Source organism: Diadema antillarum, unplaced genomic scaffold (assembly GCF_040938485.1).
Source record: "Diadema antillarum isolate AM-2024a unplaced genomic scaffold, OU_Dant_1.0 seq00001013_RagTag, whole genome shotgun sequence".
NCBI lineage: Eukaryota > Metazoa > Echinodermata > Echinoidea > Diadematoida > Diadematidae > Diadema > Diadema antillarum.
The window spans coordinates 113,978-134,119 of NW_027271849.1; the positions used below are offsets into that span (position 1 = coordinate 113,978).

General features: G+C 37.7%; 1 protein-coding gene across 1 annotated transcript; it reads right to left on the reverse strand.

Moving 5' to 3' along the window:
* Positions 1-452: 452 nt before the first annotated feature.
* LOC139742675 (programmed cell death protein 10-like) lies at positions 453-12,525 on the reverse strand. The gene is made up of 7 exons (XM_071653205.1): positions 12,468-12,525; positions 9,663-9,778; positions 8,867-9,022; positions 7,514-7,685; positions 6,213-6,339; positions 3,856-3,946; positions 453-2,204 (listed from the first exon to the last, which is right to left on the reverse strand). The coding sequence occupies exons 3-7, from the start codon at positions 8,945-8,947 to the stop codon at positions 2,043-2,045; spliced, it is 633 nt and encodes a 210-aa protein (XP_071509306.1). The 5' UTR covers positions 8,948-9,022; positions 9,663-9,778; positions 12,468-12,525; the 3' UTR covers positions 453-2,042.
* Positions 12,526-20,142: the final 7,617 nt, after the last annotated feature.

Genomic DNA, 20,142 nt, shown 5'->3' on the forward strand with positions numbered 1-20,142 from the left:
GAAATCACTGGTCTCGGTACAGTCAAACTTCTCTATAGTGGCCATCCAAGGGAGACAAAAAGTGGCTATTATAGAGAGGTGGCCACTATGGACAGGTTCTCCGACATGTCTTGTGTATCTAACTCACTCACACATACATGTATGTGTATAGTATGCACATGCTGCATGCATTGAACAATGCCGTTTTTGATCCCGCTAGTGCACCCGAGCTTGAATTCAGCAAGCGAGCTTTTCATGAGTAAATTTAGAGTACTTCTATGCCTGAATGATCACTGAACTGTTCGACATGCATGACTGGCACGGCTGCAAAGCAGAAAAAACACGCTGAATTATTGACTCGACTGCGGCTCCCTATGGGTCTGTGGCTGTTATACACAGGTTAATATCTACAGCAGCATACAAAAATTGGTGGCCGCTATGCACAGGGTTTTGAACATAGATTTTCTCTCGTGAGAATTTTTCATTGCCCATTTACGGCAGGTGGCCGTTAAGGCAGGTTTGACTGTACTTGGAAAATAATGGCTTGTTGGTATTTTTTTTTTATGGTCACATTTCAAAAACTCTTTGAAATGCACACTCAAGGCTACCTAACCTTGGTGTACTGCACGTACATATTCCCACAGCTTAAGAAAATTCCTTACATTCACAATCCTACAAATCCATCTGGAACATGTTCCATCTAGTTGTCACATCTGAAACAGGGCCACGATCTTCATGAAACAAATCAAGTATTTGTATATAGGTATAATATATACAGGAGTATACAAGATAAATTATAGCTAAAAATCTTACAACTATACACAAACTACTATCCCAAAAGGGAAACAACTAGCAACCCTCATTCATCATATTGTCCCAATGCTGTAAATAACCCTTGCAGATCACAATATACAAATAATTTCAAACACTTTGAGATATAAATTTTCAGCAAATCAACAATTTCTGATGACAAGAACAAAAAAAAAAAGTTCAGTAAAACTACACATCCCTCACACCTATATTCAAACCGTAATTTTCAGTGTTTATTTCTCCTAATTCTTTATGCAGTCAAACTAGTAGTATCACAGCTCAGTGTCTGCTCCACGAACCACATAGCTGGCTGGCTACATACACCAGTGAACATGAAACAAAAAATGGCGCTGATCATTACTGCCTACGAAGGTTTTGTACACCAAAAAGCTTCCTGAACCCTACTGCAAATGCTCGTTGAGAAACTTTGGCCAAGGGAAAGTACAACAAAGGCACAATCATATATCAAGTGGCATCCATCCCACACAACTAAGAACTATCAATTGCTGATGTCACACACATATTCTCTTGATTTCTTGCTATGAATTTATACCTGAATAGGAACCATCAGAGCATACCGGGGTAAAAATCAATTATACAGGTAAAGATGAATCTTGCTCTTTAAATTCAACTTCACTACACTTCACTATTATAACTTGATACAGGTTATGCATCTGGCAATTTCAAAGGAAACCATAAAAATCTAAAGGAAGGCTTACATATCTTGGATATGGAAATTCAAGCTCTGAGTCACCTGAAATACATTGAGGGGATGCAATCCTTACAATGATATGAGCACAATTTGTTCTGGGAACCAGCCCTATCCTAAAATACTGTGCTACTTGCAATATGAACTTGAAAACATCATTGCTCTGTTAATTTTTCTATGTGGCTCCTATGACCAAAAGTCCTACTGAGGAATTTAATGACCAAAGCTGGCACATTTGGTTGGGTAAGATACATGCCTGCCATGAAATATTTGTTTGATAATTCTTGAAAAAGACAGACCAAAAAAAAAAAAAAAAGACAACAAAATCCATGAAGGCTATGTGAAATGGTGACTACGGAAAAGAAGGCGAAAAGAAATTAAAAAGGATTATGGAACTATTACAAATTTGATTACAGGGATGGGAGAATTCTACTAGCCTCTCTCTGTATGTTTGTGTGTGTGCATGCATGCCTTATCTATGTACACAAGAGTAGGTGGGGAGGAGGGGGAGGGAGGAGGAGGGAGGTTGAGGAGTGGAAACTCATCAGATGCTCTTCAGCAGCTTCAGTATAAGATTGATGTGGTGGATCAGGTGGGTGGCGCTCTCATACACCTCTGTGATGTTGCCCACGCGGAAGTAGGTCTTGAGATTCAGGCTGAAGTCCTTGGAAGAGCGGATAAACTCCCTTCGGTACGATTCAAGTGGCTGTAGGGGGTGGGACAAAATGGGGAAAATACATCTTGAGACTTGAGGTCTACCGTTTGCACAGCAGAGTCATTAGGAACCCAATTATTCCAGACACCATAGCAATGCGAGAGTTTTGCAACAAATTTTCCTCAATGAAAAAGATGGAAATTTGCTCTGTATGATTGATTACGCCTATCTCTTGCATCCTTGATCCACTGACAAAATATTGTTGAAATAATTACCTTCAGCATAGCTGAAGATCATTTACATAAATTAGAAATTGCCAACAAAAGGATGGATATACACAAAATGTATGATTATTCTGGAAAAAAAAAAGAAATATAAAATATTGTCATTTGTCAGATTGTTGGAGTCACTGCAGTACAGCAATCCCTTGTCAAGCCCTTTAATGCTACAATATTTGTATTGTAGAAGTAGTGTCTTCTTGAAACAGCTTATGTGAGTGAAGCATGATTTTATTACATACCAGGATATTTTCCCTAATCACATTCAGATTCCAACCACTGTTTCAGGAAATCCCCTCTAGTATTACTACAATTTGTTCGATGACAATTGGAAAAAAAACACCATAGAAACGTTTTGTCTAACTGTGACTAGTCTACCAAATGGCCTACCATAAGGGATACTGTCACTACATAATGACTCAGTTAGAACTATGACAAATCTCAGAAATTTCTCTTTCAACAATTTCAGCTTGTCAGAACTATGCTAGGTCTTCATTTTTTTAGAGACAATGTTGAGAAAAAAGTGGCAGAGTTTCACTCCTCAAAATCCTGTAGGACAGTATTTTATTCCAGTGTCGCAAAAACTGCTTTGAAAGTACTGTATACAGCAAACAACTGTTCATATTATCATGCACAGAGACATTTTCTTTAGTGTAAAATTGAGTTTCTGAACAAACATCACATTGACAGAGCATTTATGTAATAATAATAATAATACATACAATTTCTATAGCGCCGTTCTCCACTTTGATTAAATGCTCAAGGCGCTTTACAATTGTACATCAAAGCAAACAGACTGAAAATACAAGTACATCACAGTAATAGAAGAAGGATGAAGAAGCAGAAAAAAAAGACATGAAAGTCTGTCTTCAAAAGACACTGGTCTTCAAAATGCACTGCTAAACAGATAGGATTTTAAATTACTCCTGAAAGATGTTATAGAGCTCGAGTCTTTCAGCTCACGAGGAAGTGAATTCCACAGTACAGATACATATTCTCAGAACTAAAGGTTTTGATTTAATCAAAGCACACCCAAACCCAAAGAGAAATGTGGATTGAGTGAAAGCAGCAACATTAGTAGAACATATCAGTGAAAGTTTGAGGAAAATCGGACAATCAATGCAAAAGTTATGAATTTTCAAAGTTTTGGTGTTGGAACCGCTGGATGAGGGGACAACTAGAGGTTATGTGTATACAATATAAAGAAAATATAAAGGGAATTCCACAAAAATTCATTTTTCATGAAAATTACACATTCCATCAATTTGATACTGACATATGTTCAGGGTAGCAATTATTCTGCTGCTTTCTGAAAGCGGTTAGTCAAGTGCTCTTTCATTAAAATTGAAAAGTGAATTTTTGTGGAATTTTCATCCTGCAAAGTCTATTGAACTTGGCAGCTCTGTGCTTTATAGAATACTCACCCTCTTCTGTTCGGGATCCCTAAACAATGAGTCATCCTTGAAGATTGTGTTTAGCGCCCCCAAGAGGTCCTTGATACCGCATGCTATATCCCTGTAGGAAAAAACAAAACAAAAACATGAAGCGAATTAGTTTGCACAATTCCTGTTGGAAGATAAGCAGGGTGAGTTGTTTACCAGCTACCTCTATTTACGCAGGATTAACAACAAATAGTCGCTATCATACGCCCAATTGCTCTGTGAATGAGTGTGTTTTCTGATTGTGTAGTATCAAATTCATCTGACTTCCTTTGTTTTTGTAAGTTTTTTTTGCAACAAAATGGAAAAAAAAAATGCAGTTCAAGCATGTACATTTTGTGACTGTAACAGACATCTACGAAAGCCTATCCTACAAGATATGATTTGCTTAAAACTGGAAACTATCATGCATGAGCAGCATACCATTACATAACTTAGCATACATGTATTATTCCTTCTCAAAAATGTGACAAAAAATAAAGATACACAATAATCTGATAATTATCGACATACCCTTCAAATCTTCAAATATTACGATAAAATCTATCGTTGGCATTTATTTGACTGTTCAAAAACATCTGCAAGATCGAAAATAAATTGTCATATGTCTGTCTCTTCATTTCCATTCCTACTAGAGAGAAATCTACATAGAAGAATGTTTAATCAAAGTTGGTATATCTATTCCTTTTACAAAACATTATGTTTGGGAAGAAATTTAAACAGTCTGCACATAATATCTGAAAATACAGCTTCCCTCAAATTCAAAATGGAGAAATGTAGAGCACAACATTTGAAGAATGTTTTCAAATTTCATTCTGAAAAGAGCCAATTCAAATTGAAGTAAGTACGGTACACCTACTATCCTGGTATCTCTATATTTCACAACCTGAAGAACATTTGTTCACTCCTTTCACAATATTTTTAGAAATCACCTGCTGAACATGAGACACAATACAAATGTACATGCAGTGGTAAAGGCCAAGAATCAAAGATTTGACAATGCAAGGTGACTGTGGACATTGCCATGTCCCTGTGTTTTGTCTGTTTGTCTGTCTCTCTCTGCAATTAATAATCTGTTCAGAACTTAACATTTACCTTTCCATCAGGGCTATGGATTTATGGGCAGATAAACAGGCAATTTATCTCAGTCAGACACACACACACATTAAAAGTCAAGGATGATCATTGTACGTCATTACAGACTGCCAATCACCTCAAAGACAGGAAATAAATCTGTCAATCATTTTACCGATCGGAAATGCAAACAATGGTTTCTCAAACAAGCTAATATTTGTTCATATTTCATAAGACCTCTCCAGTCTTGGTTTGACTAAGACTGACACCAAGACAGAGCACACAAGCTAAGAAACCCTAATCAAACTGAAATCTGGTGAGCACATCTTAAATTCTTCATCATTTTTCACTACTCTTACGTTTTCTTCAGACAGCATTTTTCTTCTTTCACGGTAGTCTTTGGCACTAAATGCTAATCTTTGAATCTCTCAATAGTCTGGGCAACTCAAAGCCAGAGTTTCACACTGTTAAAGCTGGAAGATGGCGAGTCAAATTGGCGTCACAGGAAAAGAAATTCTGTGAACAATTGATGACTGCACTGTTATCAGTTTCACACTGGTCTCTCAGAGAGAGCTGTCGGATGTTACATAGTCTTTTAAACTCAACAAATCCAATTGCACTCTGGAGGAGTAGAGCTATCATGCGTAATAATCAAAGAGGAAAACTTTTCTCAGATTGTAAAAAGATAGCTGCTGAAACTAAGATAATCACACTTGCAAACCATCAGGGCAGTGTTTCATGAAACTTGTCAGTCACTGACAACTGTTTTTAGAGCTACTGAAATCCTTGCATCGGATTGGCTGAGAGCAAATTTGTCAGCGAAAATTACTGACAAAACACATAATGAAATGCCCCCTAGAGTTCATTCATTCCTATATAAGTCGTATATTTCATGAGTCAGGTGCTATTTGCAAAATTAAAAACACACAAAAATATTAACTCTGATCCTACAATGAATGTGGCGTGCAAGCATATCTATTTTCTCCCTTCATTACGGTGCTCCAAGATCACGAACTTAACCTGTTGTGTACGAGAACCTGGTGGGCCCTGTGTTAGCTCCATGGGAATTACAGAATCTCGGCGGCAATGGGTTAACCATTCGCAAATTGTCGGGAAGTCCCATTTTGTGAAAAACAGGACTCTCTAAATACATGGCGTATACAGTAGTTTATGAGGAAGACTAATCAAAATCAAGGTGCTGGGGCCTGATGTACATTCTTAGCCAAAGTCTCTCTATCTCTCCTTCTCTCCCTCTTCCTGACACTCACTTGATGGTCTGAAGAAAGACTGGTCGGTTGGCGTACTGATCAGGGAGTCGTGCCAAGATGGCCTTCAGGGATCTAGCCTGCTGGTTCATGCGCATGAACTTATCTTCTCTCCTCGTTAATGTGTATTCTGTTCAAAAGAAAATTTAAAAATGCATAAGCACACACACATACACCTACACATTCACACTTATGCTCCAAGTACTGAAATACTGTTCATTTAATGACTTCCTACACAGATAAGAAGTCAGGTGATAGAGCACTGAAATAAAGCTTTATTCAAAATGCATCACAGCTTATAGAGTATGAAAGCATGAGGGTAAGCATGAGTTGCTAAACAGACTTTGATGAGAAGCACCGTTGCAGTAGATGTAGAAGATACATTGGTATATCCACAAACTAAATCCTAATTAGGTGATATATATGCCAGTTTTTCAATGTACATGTATGCCTGCATTTTCCTGTACCTGCCAGTACCATGTATTCTTCACAAGATAGTTGGGGTCGGTACAGTGCAAATAACATACGTAAACACAAACATCCTTTTTCTTGCTTTGTCAGTGGATGACTTACATCCAGCTACCAAGAGCTTGTAGCAAGAAAGTTAGAAGTGAGTCACTCACTATTTCTGTCCTAGGGAATGACATTTTGCATAACTACCACAAAGCATTTTATGTAATCAAGGAAGGACATGATAATAATGACAATACCAATACAGCTGCTTTTGTTAAGTTTTTTTTTTTTCTGTACAACCTCTTTTTATCATATCTTCATGACATCATCTCATCCAAAAGCACTCTACAACATAGGATTACCCTGCTTGCTAGAATCAAACCAACACGGACAGTGCACTCATTCAACTCCCTGCATTTTGGCCATATCGCTCCTTACAGGCAAATCCTGTTATAGTAAACATGGATACAACAGGATTCCATTTACGAGAGGATTCTACCAGCAAAATTGTCATTATTTTACTTCTTTATTTTGTCTGTTTTACTGGTAACTACATTTTGTTATAACATAAAAATTCTTGCCATCCTATGTTGTTCTAACACGGTTTGCCTGTATATGGCTCACAGGAATTATACTGCAATAATGACCAACTTGCTACCAGGTAGAAATTAATACACCTGGGTAGAGATGAACATTGCAGACGAATATCTTGCTAATAGAAACAAGCACTGTAACTCGTCCTGAACCTTGGACCTCCTGAATGAAAGCATAAAGTGTAATCTATCATACTGTGAGATCTCCACATGACACACTAACAGTTTGAAATGAATGCATGCTTGACTACTGCTCACCTTCACTGTCCAATGCAGCCAGCTTGAGTAGACTCTCAGTGAAGTTGACATTAACAGACTTGGCCTCCAGAATACCTGTGACAAGTTGTTTGGTGAATCCCGGCTTCTTCTTCTCGATCTTGTTGAACGCTGCCCTCAGGGTCTGTGATGCTGCAACATCCGTCTGCTGCATCTGCGAGAGCAAAAAAAAAAATACAAGCATCATGATAGCGATAAATAACACTAACAAAAATCATTGTAGTATCACAGATCAAGTGCTATTCCTTCCTCTCTTTTTCATCTACAGAGAATCTGTTTAAAAGTCATTACATGCATACAGAATGCTGCCTGCATGCCCTACAGAATCCAGCTAGACATGAATTCCTCACACAGGACATAATGCACATTATATACCTCATATATAGATTCCCCTCATCTGATTGGTTAAAGTGGAGTCATGAAAATGGCTGTGCCCCATTTTTGATCAAAATGACGTCATGATTTACTGTGCCCGGGGCGTAGAATCAACTGTGCCCTGTAAATAGGTTTGGAGACAGTCGCAACCCCGTACACATAGATCACTCATGTACGCACCAATGATACCACCACCGCGCTGTCGATCAGCATTGATTAGGAGTGCTGTAAAAGAGACTAGAATCTATATTTTCGGTATCTATATTTCGGAATCTATATTTTCGGTATATAAAACAAATAATGACAGCTTGATATTCGGGGCACAGTTAAAATTATGTAGGCCCTCGGTGATGTAAAAACCATAACTATGCCCTCAGCTTCACTTCGGGCATAGTTATGGTTTTCACATCACCTTGGGCCCATAATTTTAACTGTGCCCCTCATAGCAGTCATTATTTGTATACTGTAAAACATGAAATTTTAGCGGCATGAAATTTTCACAAATTGGAGCGGACTGCCTTTTTCACGGCATGAAATTTTCGCAAAGTGCCTCTGGCATTCAATGCATATAGTGTAGACAAGAAGAGCCTTCATGTGCATTTTAATTTTGCGAATCTTGGCTCTCGCGAAATTCCCAAGATGAAAATGCACGTGAACATTCCTCGTTTTACAGTAGATCAAACACTCTGTAATTCTGGCAACTCTCTGGTACCCTGTGTTCTTATTTTTCTTTGTTTCAGTTATCAACCGGTAATCTTCAAATCTTGCCTAAACAATTCATTTTCTTTTTCTTTCCACAGAGGACAAACTGAAAAGCTAGCAAGGAAAACACACATTTGTTTTTGTACACATACACTTTCCCTAGCCCCTATGATTAAATATATACATGGGGTTGTCTTTGCGCACTTATAACTTCATGCAACTCTCTGTCATGTAGCGTAGGAGTTACACATAACTCACCTCATCCAAGATCGGATACAAGAGAATGTGGAGCGGGAAGGATTCGACGGTAGATGCATTATTCTCATCCTCCATTGTCATTCTGTTGGCAGGCCGTGCTGAACCGTTTGCAGTCGCTATGGTGACAGATTGCTCTCCAACAACAGGTGGATAAACCTATATCGACATTAATGTGACAGAAAGCAAAATATGGTTACATAATCATGAAGGGTAGCAGTCTCAGCATTTAAGGCATTCACTGCACCATACTGATGACTGAATTAATATATAAAAGTATATTACATTATTCTATTCATGGCTGAAAGGTACTGAATACACTGAAAAAATATGATATACTCATAATAACACAACTGAGGGATACTTTGGTCCTAAAATATGATTTTGAGACAATCAAAGAATATTTGTATTTATCACATCTAAAACCACTGCTTATCATTACTCAAATTTCATGCATTGCACTCAGATACTGAATAGCATCTTCAAAAGGTGAAAGGGGCATATTTTGCATCACATCATGAGCTGAAAGGGCTCATGAACGTGATGGTATTATACACTTGTAATCTATGTCATCAGGCAAAATGGCTTGAAATGTCTTATTATGGTATGTACAAACTGGGACTAACATTTAGCACAATACAGTATTTCATTTCTTACACAGTGATATGAGAATTCCTGGTATTTTGGTCGTTCAGCATCTTTCTTTTCAGTTGAACTTAAAAGATGATGAGATGCCTTTTATTGCACTGTGAATGTGAAGATTCGCCATCATTTAAGTTTGAAAGTGCTCAGCAAGTACCTTTGATCACGATGTCTGTGGGCTCAGAGTTGCATGCCCTGCCAAAGTTATCCCACTCTTGTTCCACGCTGGTAACTGGGTCCACTGCATCAATTCAGGAGCATGGTTGCAATCAACTACATGCACCAATCCAAGTAACAATAAAAAAGATATGTATGGAGATTAGTGAGACTTTCCACAAAGGCAAAAAAAAAAATATATATTATCTGTTCCCATCACAAAAACAAAATGATAATGGAGAAATCTAACAATATTGGAAATTCCAAAAGAAAATCTCCTCAACAATGATTAAGGAGACAGTGAGTTTGGAAGACCTACATCTGGCCAATTTTAGTGTTTGCTACCACTGTTTGGGAGCCCTACATGCCCTACATGACACATGTACATGTATGTCTACATCAACATGCTGGAGGATGTCCAATGATGTGCAGCTTGCTCTGTCATAAGATGCCCGCTAACACAACAAGTGTGCTGTCCATGATTGATGAACTGCAGTGGTTATCCTTAGAAGATCATCGTACGACTTCACATCCAGCAACATTGTGAAAAAAGTACACCACAACCTTGCTTGTTTATCAGAGGGTATTGGGTCGAAACTCAGATCTCTCTCTTCTAACGTCAAAGAAGGGGCAATGACTGTCAGACTCAACAAAAACTATGGATAAACAATGACTTCCACAGGACATCATCATCGAGGCCCGTATCATTGACACGATGGGTTAAGGGCTTTGAGACAGGAATAATAGCCCAGCCAACACCATTTTTATTATATTTCTATTGAGAGTATCTTTTCAAAGTTTTATTTGTTTATTGGTTTCATTTAAACCCTCTTGCCTCAGCAACAAAATACAAGCCATTTAAGTAATCAAGAATAGAAATTAAATTACATGCAAGACCTAAGTATACATCAAGCCCCCTATAATTTGACCATAAGTAAATAAAGGCGTCAAAAATTCGACCACCGGCTACATACATGCATGCAGGAACCTATGCTTTTGCGCACGGTCAAATTTTGTCACAAGAGGTCAAACCTGTCCTTGTTGATGTACTGTAGCTTTACTGCAATACACAAAGTGCAATTTCGACCTCGTTGAAAGAAACATTAACTAGACTAATCATGATAATAATCAGCTAGACCTAGAGTCTAACGTAGTTGATTGCAGTCACTCACCAGGAAGAAGCAGAAGAAGCATAGAGTTTCTACATTTGACTCTCCAGTGACTGTGGTGAGAGAGTGTCTGGAATCTAGATGTTCTATTAATTATAATCTAGATTAATTAGATGCACTTTTAATAAGTTGAGGTGTTCTGTTTAAATTTTTTACAGCATTATCAAATCAATTACTGTCAAAGTATTAAAACAAAATGATATTACTAATACAGAATAGGCTATTCTAGGCCTAGACATATTCTAAGACCCAGTATCTAGCATAATGCTAGATACAGCATGTTAGATTTAACCGGCCCTATTTTTGCTTTGTCTTCAATATTAGTGACGTGTTGTTCTTTTGACTAAATTTAAAATTTACGTTTAGTCTATATTTATATTTACACTGGACATGATAACTGGACGACTTGTCACACTAAGTAAACTTAACAGTAACACCTTATTCATCTATACATTTTTCTAGTACTACTAGTAGTAACGTAACAAACAAGAACACTTAGGGCCAAGTGGTGGAAAACGTAGGTGAAACAATGTTACTCTGTGTGCTACGCTACCCTTCGTTCAAACCGAGGACGAGGTCTATCGATATCTAGGAGTAAAATATCCAGTTTGCGGCAGTTTAAGCATTGTTACGAGTTTTTCCAACTTGTAAACAAATCAGGCAAATTATTTTCAACCATTTCATATATCATAGACAAGATTATTCATTAACGCAATTGTTTTCATGAAAGAAATTTACCATTGACCAACGCAGTTTTCATGATTTACCAGGGCAAAACCCGGCACAATTTTCGCCGATAAGGGCGATATGCGACGTAGTATTTCTGCTTGCGGCACGATGTACAATCCCTATGCAATACGCGCGTGCTCCGCGATATTTAGCTGAACGCCTTCACATGTCTCGCGAACATTGCGTAAGCGCCAATTCCCATTGCGAAAGCACGTGAAAATAGCGTGCGCACATGCATTGGCCGCAAACAAGATCGCACTTCTGGCGGTGTTGTTGATGTCTTTCTCGTGTTTTTCTCATTTTTTTTCGATGGTAACATCCACTTTCTGAAAAAAATGGCGGCCCACATCGGCTCGCGAAAATTCTATTTTACGCGAGGATATGTTTTCAAAATCCATGAACATCGAGAAAACGACAAAAAATCCAGTTTCTTGGACCATTGTTTCTTAACTGTTATGTTAAGAAGTACCGAAAATTTCATTTTGGATGCGATATGTTGTCATTTAGGTGAGAAAATTTCACTTTCGTCAGAGATCGTGCCCATTTTATCGGTTGGTTTTTGTTGATTGCTAGTGTGTTAGTATATGTGTAGTGTGCATGTAACAGTGCAATGCTGTGTTTAGCTGTATATTACCGTGTATGTTGTACCTGCCGCGAACGGCTGCACGGCCGCTTACTGACGCAGTTACTCTAGATCTAGTCTAACGTTAGAAATCTCGTCTTCACGTATTCAGTTATGATGATCTCCAATTTGCTGTCGCGCGTACAGGCGTAGCACTATACAATTAAATCACGGAATCAAGTAACAAGCCGACATCTTGTGTATTGTCACTGTCATTAGCATGCATTATAAATGATGACCGAATCCTGATAAAGTTTAATAGATTCTACCGTGTAAATGTACTCACGTCTAACCAGTGTGAACCCTCTGTTGTATGCTTGTCCAATACACTACATGCATTAGTCCCACACGTACATATTCATGTTGCTTTAATGAACTTTAGTTCCTGTTAGCAATGACTGTAAATTTGGGCATTAGGTGCGATTTAAATACCTTTTTCTGTATTTTTATCTTCTTTCTTTTTAAATATAACAATTTTTGTGATAAAGCATTACTTTTTTTATTTTGAGAGCATGAAATTATGTTGCGTTATGAAAAAGTTTACAAACATTATCAAATTGGCAATGTCAAGAATGGGTGGAGTCGTTTTGGTAGAGAGGTGAGGTCACCGGAGTAGAATACAAATGTAGTTGGGGCTATCAAAATAGAAGCCACAGGTCAAGTGTTCAATAAGTTCGTCAAACAAATCATCTTTTTGAAAAGAAAACAAAACAAGAGACTTCATAGAACAAAACGAAACATTAAAACTGATGATTTTGTTGGGAAAAAGTATTGTTGGAGAAAAAAGAAGAATGAAAATAAATGAATTGAATTGAAATCGAATTGAATTTGGAGTAGTAAAGAGAATGCCGAGATAGTGGAAGTTGGCGTAGAAGGGGTGGATCACGAACATAAAAAGTACAAGTCAATATAATTTACAAGCGTAATTGCATTGACCTATCATTAAGGTGGAATTTACACCTCCCTGTTTAAATGTTTTGGATCTGCACAATAAGTCATAGAGTGTCAGCCAAATTATGTTACCAGTGTGGATTTCAAAGTGCTGAACCTTTCCAAGGAATATAAATTATGAGTAGGCCTATATGTCTGACAACACAATTTTGTTTATTCAAATCAAGGATTCTTGCAACTAATTGACTAATTGTCCTTCATCGACGTGAAAATAGGCCTACAGAGAAATCATTAAGTTTTTGTTTGTTTGTTTGTTTGTGGGTTGTTGTTGTTGTTTTTGTTTGTTTGTTTGTTTGTTTGTTTGTTTTTGTTTTGTTTTTTGTGTGCTTTTTGTGTGTTTTTTTTTGGGGGGGGGGGGCGGGGGTAAGTAATAGCCGTGATAGAGAGAAAAAAAAACAAGCAATTTCTATGGGCGTATATATATGAGCAGGGGTGAATTGCTATATACCGACTTGATTGTGCAATAAAATCTTTATTAACACGTCACCTATTATAGATCACTAAACAAAAGATTCAATTTCAATTCTATTCTATTCAATTCATTTTCTTCTCCAACAAAACACAATAGAAAACAAAATCACAAATGATCTTGAGTATCAATGCCCACATATTGCAGCATATGACACACTGTGACCATTATGTGGTAACCTGTGGTAACTGTGTATGACTATGTGAGTTGTACGTGGTGAACCATATAGTTTGTAATTTCACACTGTGGCAACACTGTGAACACACTATATTCTCACATTTTACACATAGTTAACTATGTGAATACAGTGTGGTAACACTGTATTTGTTCCATAAGGGATATTACATAACGATTTAACTGTACCACACAAATAAAGGTAATTATGAATCAAAAATAGTTATAAATCACCCTCGATACATGTTACATTATCCATGCTCTGAGGGAAAAAAATGAGAAGTCCACTAGAAAGCAGGGCTTGTGTATTGTGGACAACTTATACACGAGACTCAAAAATATAACCAAAAAAAAATGTAAAGTCATTCTGAACAACAAAAACATTAAAGGACAGACATCAGTAACAACAAACACAAAAAAGCAAATATAAAATCACAAGAACATAACATGCTATGACAGTATAACGCCTATAAGCTGCTAATGGAGGGATCAGAACGGGAATAATCAAGAATGTCGTTTGAATAGCTGTAAAATTATTGTTAAATGAGAATTTGGGGTTTAAAGAATGCAATCAGAGAGTGTGTTGTTGATTTTTTTCTTTATAATCCAAGGAAATCCATAATTTAGGACTGTGTAACTGTATTTTGGAGGTAAATGAAATGATTAGACTGCCTACTATAAGATACTTATGTAGGGTAATATTTCTCGGAAACATGGAGTCAAATATTACGTGGAAGTGTGCCATTACTGTAATTAAACATACATTATGCCAGCTGAAACAAATACAAATCTTCATATTTTTTTTAATATTCTGTGACTAAAAAATAATGCATAAAAATGGCAAGATGGGGCGAATCCTCAAATAGTTTTGATGTGTGTTTCCCCATGCTAAAATTCCATAAGTTAAGTAAGGTAAATTCAAGAATATCATAGAGCCAACAAAGAAGAGGAAGGAATGTGTGACTTAAGTCTGCTATTATTTGAAATTGATTTACAGAGGTGAAATAATATATGTTGTGATGTCCAAGATAATTTGTCATCAACAGTAACATCCAGAAATTTGATTTCAGACACATTTTCTAAAAAGTTTCATCAAATATAACATAATTATGTTGGCAGAACTTCCTATCAATTTTGCCCCCACCCTTTTAATGATATTGTGGCTTTTTTTTAGGCAAACGTGAGTGTAACATTCGCAGCTGAAATACTAGTGTATAGTACTGTCAAACGGTGTTCAAGACGGAACGATTTCGTCGAGTCTGAATGTTGGTACCCGCCCTCTATTGTTCACAACATGGATTCTCCCTCAGAACTTGATGAAGGGTTCGGTGATTCTCACAGGCACTCCTTGTTCTTCGCATTGATGGATACTTTTTTTTTTAAAGACTCGCAGATGTAGAAAATATAGGACTACATACAAGCACAGGATAAACACGTGCACGCACCATGTTGAATTTATTTAAGTATCCGCCTTAAACACGAGATAATCTTATTCCATTTTTTTCCACGAATTAAGGTTGATGAACCAACAAAAATACCACTGTCTGCCGGACAGAGTTTACGGACTGTGACTGGTCATGGAATGTGTGAAGTTGCCACGACTGTATATCGGCGATAAACCAAGTACCTTCTTGGATAAACTGCGCTAAAAACGGATCAAGGCAATTAGATGAGTTAATCTGTGCCGTACAAGAACACGAACAGATCGAGAAACCCTATTAGGCATAGAACTGTGGCACCACTCACACTGTGACAGTCACTCAAGGCTTTAAGCAGGATATTTTGGGGAGGAAGGGTGGGGGAGAGGGGTTGCAAGGAGTTGTACTTCTTATGCCCCATTTAAAATTATCTGTTTTATAGTATAATAATTCACATATTATCACAGTTTAAAAATGTACTTTTGTCATATGTGTATTTCATTTATCTAGACGTGTAGGTTGTCCCGTAGTAAGTTACAAGGCACAGCATGCCTATGAAAAGGTGGAGGGGGCAACAAATGCCCCTGTAGCGGCCCCGCCCCCTGCTTCGTGCAGGGCCCTGCAGGCAGCTCTAAGCTCTGCTTGTGTTCACCGCTTCAGTTGGTAAAGCTGTGACGATAGTCCACTTTCATGTTATAGGCCCTCCTTTAATCTCACTTGTAATTCCTCAGTGATCGGTGTTTGATTTTTCGTTCAGTCACGTCGAGGAAACCTTTGAGGTATACTCTGGACAGACTTACCGGCGAATGTAAAAATCATGAGTCGACTCATACTACAATTCCAAATCGATCTTGTTATAGCTGCGGCTTTGAAATTTGCATTAAAATTTACAATGGAAACACAGCAAGGCGTAAATTTTAAATCATGCTCATCTTATAGCTTTGATGACAGTGAGTCACAGGCAAGGGAAATGATAGAAATTTCAGCATAATTATATAGATGACCTTGAACAATGTTGAATGGGAACTAAAGGAGTTTTACAGTCAACGTTCGATGTCTAAAGTGAGGACATGCAAATAGACAATGGAGGAAGCAATGATACAGGGTTATCACAAATCCTCAATGCAATCTTTAAATCTTCATTCAATTTCATAAGCCTTTTTATTTACATGAACAATAATCAGTTGTATCCTTCGCATCAAATTATTGTATATATTTTTGTTATAATCCGGCAACATTATTCGGGGAAATTTGTTGTATTTACAGAACTATCGACCAGGAACAAGATTTTTCTGTATACAGGCCGACGGGAGAAGAGTGTGGTATCCTCTTATGATTTGCCCTTGCCTTTCACATTGATGATACTCTTCGGTGAAAACACTTGAAACTGATGTGACATTCCATTCAATTTCTAATTTTGTGTCCGATTTTGACGAAACTTTTTCCATATGCTTGTTATCGGATTTCACTCTGCTTATTAAATCAATTTAAATCAATTTTGAACATGATGTGCAGGGAGGATCCAGGAATTCCGTAATGGGGGGGGGGTGGGGGTGGGGGCGCCTTAATCGATGCAAAAGTTATGAGTTTTTAAGGTTTTGGTGTTGGAACCGCTGGATGAGGAGACTACTAGAGGTTATGATGTCATCTGAAGACAGCAATATAAAGAAAATATAAAGCGGATTCCACAAAAATTCATTTTTCATGAAAATTAGGCCCACACATTTTCTCAACTTGATACTGACATACCTGAAGGTAGCACTTTATTTATTCCCCCTGCCTTCTGACAGCAGTTAGTCAAGTGCTCTTTCATTATGCTAGAAAAGTGAATTTTTTTGTAGAATTCCCTTCATATTTTTTTATATTGTTGTCCACACATACGTCATAACCTCTGTAGTAGTCTCCTCATCCAGCGGTTCCGACGCCAAAACTTTAAAAATTTATAACTTTTGCATCGATTATCCGATTTTCCTCGAACTTTCACTGATGTGTTCTACTAATGTTGCTGCTTTCACTCAATCCACATTTCTCTTTGGCTTTTGGCTTTCTTTAATATTATACATGGTTATAATATGCACGTTGATATCTTCACATAAGATATTATCATGATGTATAAGCATATACCGCGTCAGTCTGGAATAAAAAATGAATGGAGTCTTCATAGATGAACAATGCCTTACACTCTTAGGCCTATCATCTGTCACTAGCCCTGGTCCGATGCCAATGTAGTAAAACTGACCTATCATTAGAATGTTTGGAACAGCGTCTTCATGGTTTGATGTTCATCAGACATTTTGGAAATTGTTCGCGTTCAATGAAGAATGAACGATCTGGATTGATTTCCAACGACTATAATTAGTGACTATATACTTACCTTTTCGTTATTCTTTTTTCTTTCTAGGTGAGGGTAATCCCTGTTCTTATAATTGCGATATCGCAACTATCCTTTTGTATTGTTTGGAAAAGTACTAAAGTATAGTTTTAGTCAATTAGACTACAGGATTTATCCACTTTCAGAAGGAGATATAGTATTACATCGCACTGCAAGGATCTCAGCCACGTGTAGGAACCTATAGGTATTTAAAGTCATCGACCTCAAAATATATTATGGGAGCCACCATTGGAAAGGATTGTGGCTGACTCCATGAAGGACTTTCATGACTCAAAAAGCACAAGCTTATGGAATGCATGTAACACACTGCATCCTATTTGGCAGTTAAACATTAATTTTCAAGGACTACGTTGTCTGATTGTTTTGGTTTGTTTGTTTGGTTTTTGTTTGTCCGTTTATTTATTTGTTTGTTTTAAAGCTTTTGAAAGCATAATGAACCCGAGCCATGGCAGTATCCTGTAGGACCGGATCTGTGGCAAAATACGCCCGGCTTCTTTTAAGAGTGCAGAGTATCAGTTGGAGAGAGAGAGAGAGAGAACAAAACGAAAGAGATCTATGGAGACATTCCATTCATTTCTTCTATTGTAGCTAGTCGTGTAGAATGCGATTTGCTGGTCACAACTTCCGTCCCTAAAAGGAGGCCAGGAGCATATCATAATTATATATCTGATGTAGTTTTCTTGAGAATACCCTGCCCATAATTATAGAGGAGGAAAACCTCTGAACTATTTTTATTGCATTGCACTAGATATTTAATCACTGTTGATGTAGATGGGTAGAGAAAATTTGGGAGGGCATTGCGTACTCGATCTCAGTGGTGGTGGTAGTAGTAGTAGTAGTAGTAGTAGTAGTAGTAGTAGTAGTAGTAGAGTACTAGTAGTAGTATAGTAGTAGGCTAGTGGTGGTGGTAGTAGTAGTAGTAGTAGTAGTAGTAGTAGTAGTGGTAGTAGTAGTAGTAGTAGTAGTAGTAGTGGTAGTAGTAGTAGTAGTAGTAGTAGTAGTAGTAGTGGTAGTAGTAGTGGTAGTAGTAGTAGTAGTAGTAGTAGTAGTGGTAGTAGTAGTGGTAGTAGTAGTAGTAGTAGTAGTAGTGGTAGTAGTAGTAGTACTGTGTGTTGCTAAACATTGAGTTTCGAGTTTCGAGTTTCGAGTTTCGAGTTTCGAGTTTCGAGTTTCGAGTTTCGAGTTTCGAGTTTCGAGTTTCGAGTATCGAGTATCGAGTTTCGAGTTTCGAGTATCGAGTTTCGAGTTTCGAGTATCGAGTATCGAGTTTCGAGTTTCGAGTATCGAGTTTCGAGTTTCGAGTATCGAGTTTCGAGTTTCGAGTTTCGAGTTTCGAATCTCAAATTCAAATTTCAAGTTGCAGATTTTCGTTAATTGGTAATTGGAAAGCCAGCGATAAATCGGGAGCCTGTGTCTCCTTCTTTGTCATTGAATACTTCAAGCCTTACAGCAATAGCTTTGGAATCTGCGCTATTTTGTTATTGAATTACACTTTTACTGCGATTCCATATCAAATTTGTGTGATTGAGTTACGTAACAAGTGTACTGTACAGTCCATAACATTTGCAGCAAAAAAGAAAAAAGAAAAAAGAATAGGGCCCATGTCATTATAACGAGATCATCGGTCCGACTAATTTACTTCATTATGTCGAGACAATTGCTTCGGTTGAGAATGATAAGGCATGGGCGTCACCAGGGGGGGTGCGTTGGGTGCGAACGCACCCCCCTTCAGATCCTTAAAAAAAAAAAACAACAACAAAAACAGTCTGCGAGCGACCTCAACGCCGGACGCTAAATAATTATTCTTTTCTATTTTTTTTTTTCATATTTTGCACCAGGGACACACACACACACACACACACACACACACACACACACACACACAAGAAAATCGTCGGCAAAAACAATTCGCACCCCTGGTTCTGGCAGCACTGATTTTATACATATCTATTAGTATTCTACAGTGTTTTCTATTTATCGACGTACTGTTCATCCGTACGATACGGAGCACTTATACACGTTTGCATGTACGTGTGCTACTTACAAGTATGTAGGGTCTATGTACGTTTTGTCTTCTGACCAATCCATATTGCCAGCCCAAGAGCGAGCCTTAGCCTCATTAAAAAAAGAAAAAAAAAATAGAGGGGCAAGCATATTTTAGTTTTGCCCCCCCCCCCATAACTAATAATTCCCGAAATGAGAAGATTTTCTTGCTTTTGAAAGAAAACAAAAATGTTGCCCCCATAAAGATATTGGAAGGCAAGCGCACCATTTGCCCCACCCCACATAATCATAATTCCCGCGATGAAAAGATTTTCTTGCTTTTTTGTTAGAATCAAGAAATCTGTCCAATTATTTCACCCAAAAGCAGTGGCGTAACTACGGAGGGGGGGGGGGGTGCGCCCCCCTCCCAATCCGCTGGTAAAAAAAAAAAAAATTACCGAAATAGTAGTTCAAGTGTTAGTAAACTGCTTTTGAATGAAAGGGTGATCCAGAAATAAGATATTTTTCTATGATTTCTTTTAACCATAATTAAATAGGTATATAGTGTGAAACA

Bases quoted from the DNA above. Each gene is read 5' to 3' on its own strand.
- LOC139742675 (XM_071653205.1), bottom strand. From the start codon at position 8,947: ATGACAATGGAGGATGAGAATAATGCATCTACCGTCGAATCCTTCCCG. The intron at 7,686-8,866 runs GTGAGTTATGTG...TTGCTCTCGCAG, and splicing joins TGTATCCGATCTTGGATGAG to ATGCAGCAGACGGATGTTGC. The intron at 6,340-7,513 runs GTGAGCAGTAGT...TCTTTTGAACAG, and splicing joins GGCTGCATTGGACAGTGAAG to AATACACATTAACGAGGAGA.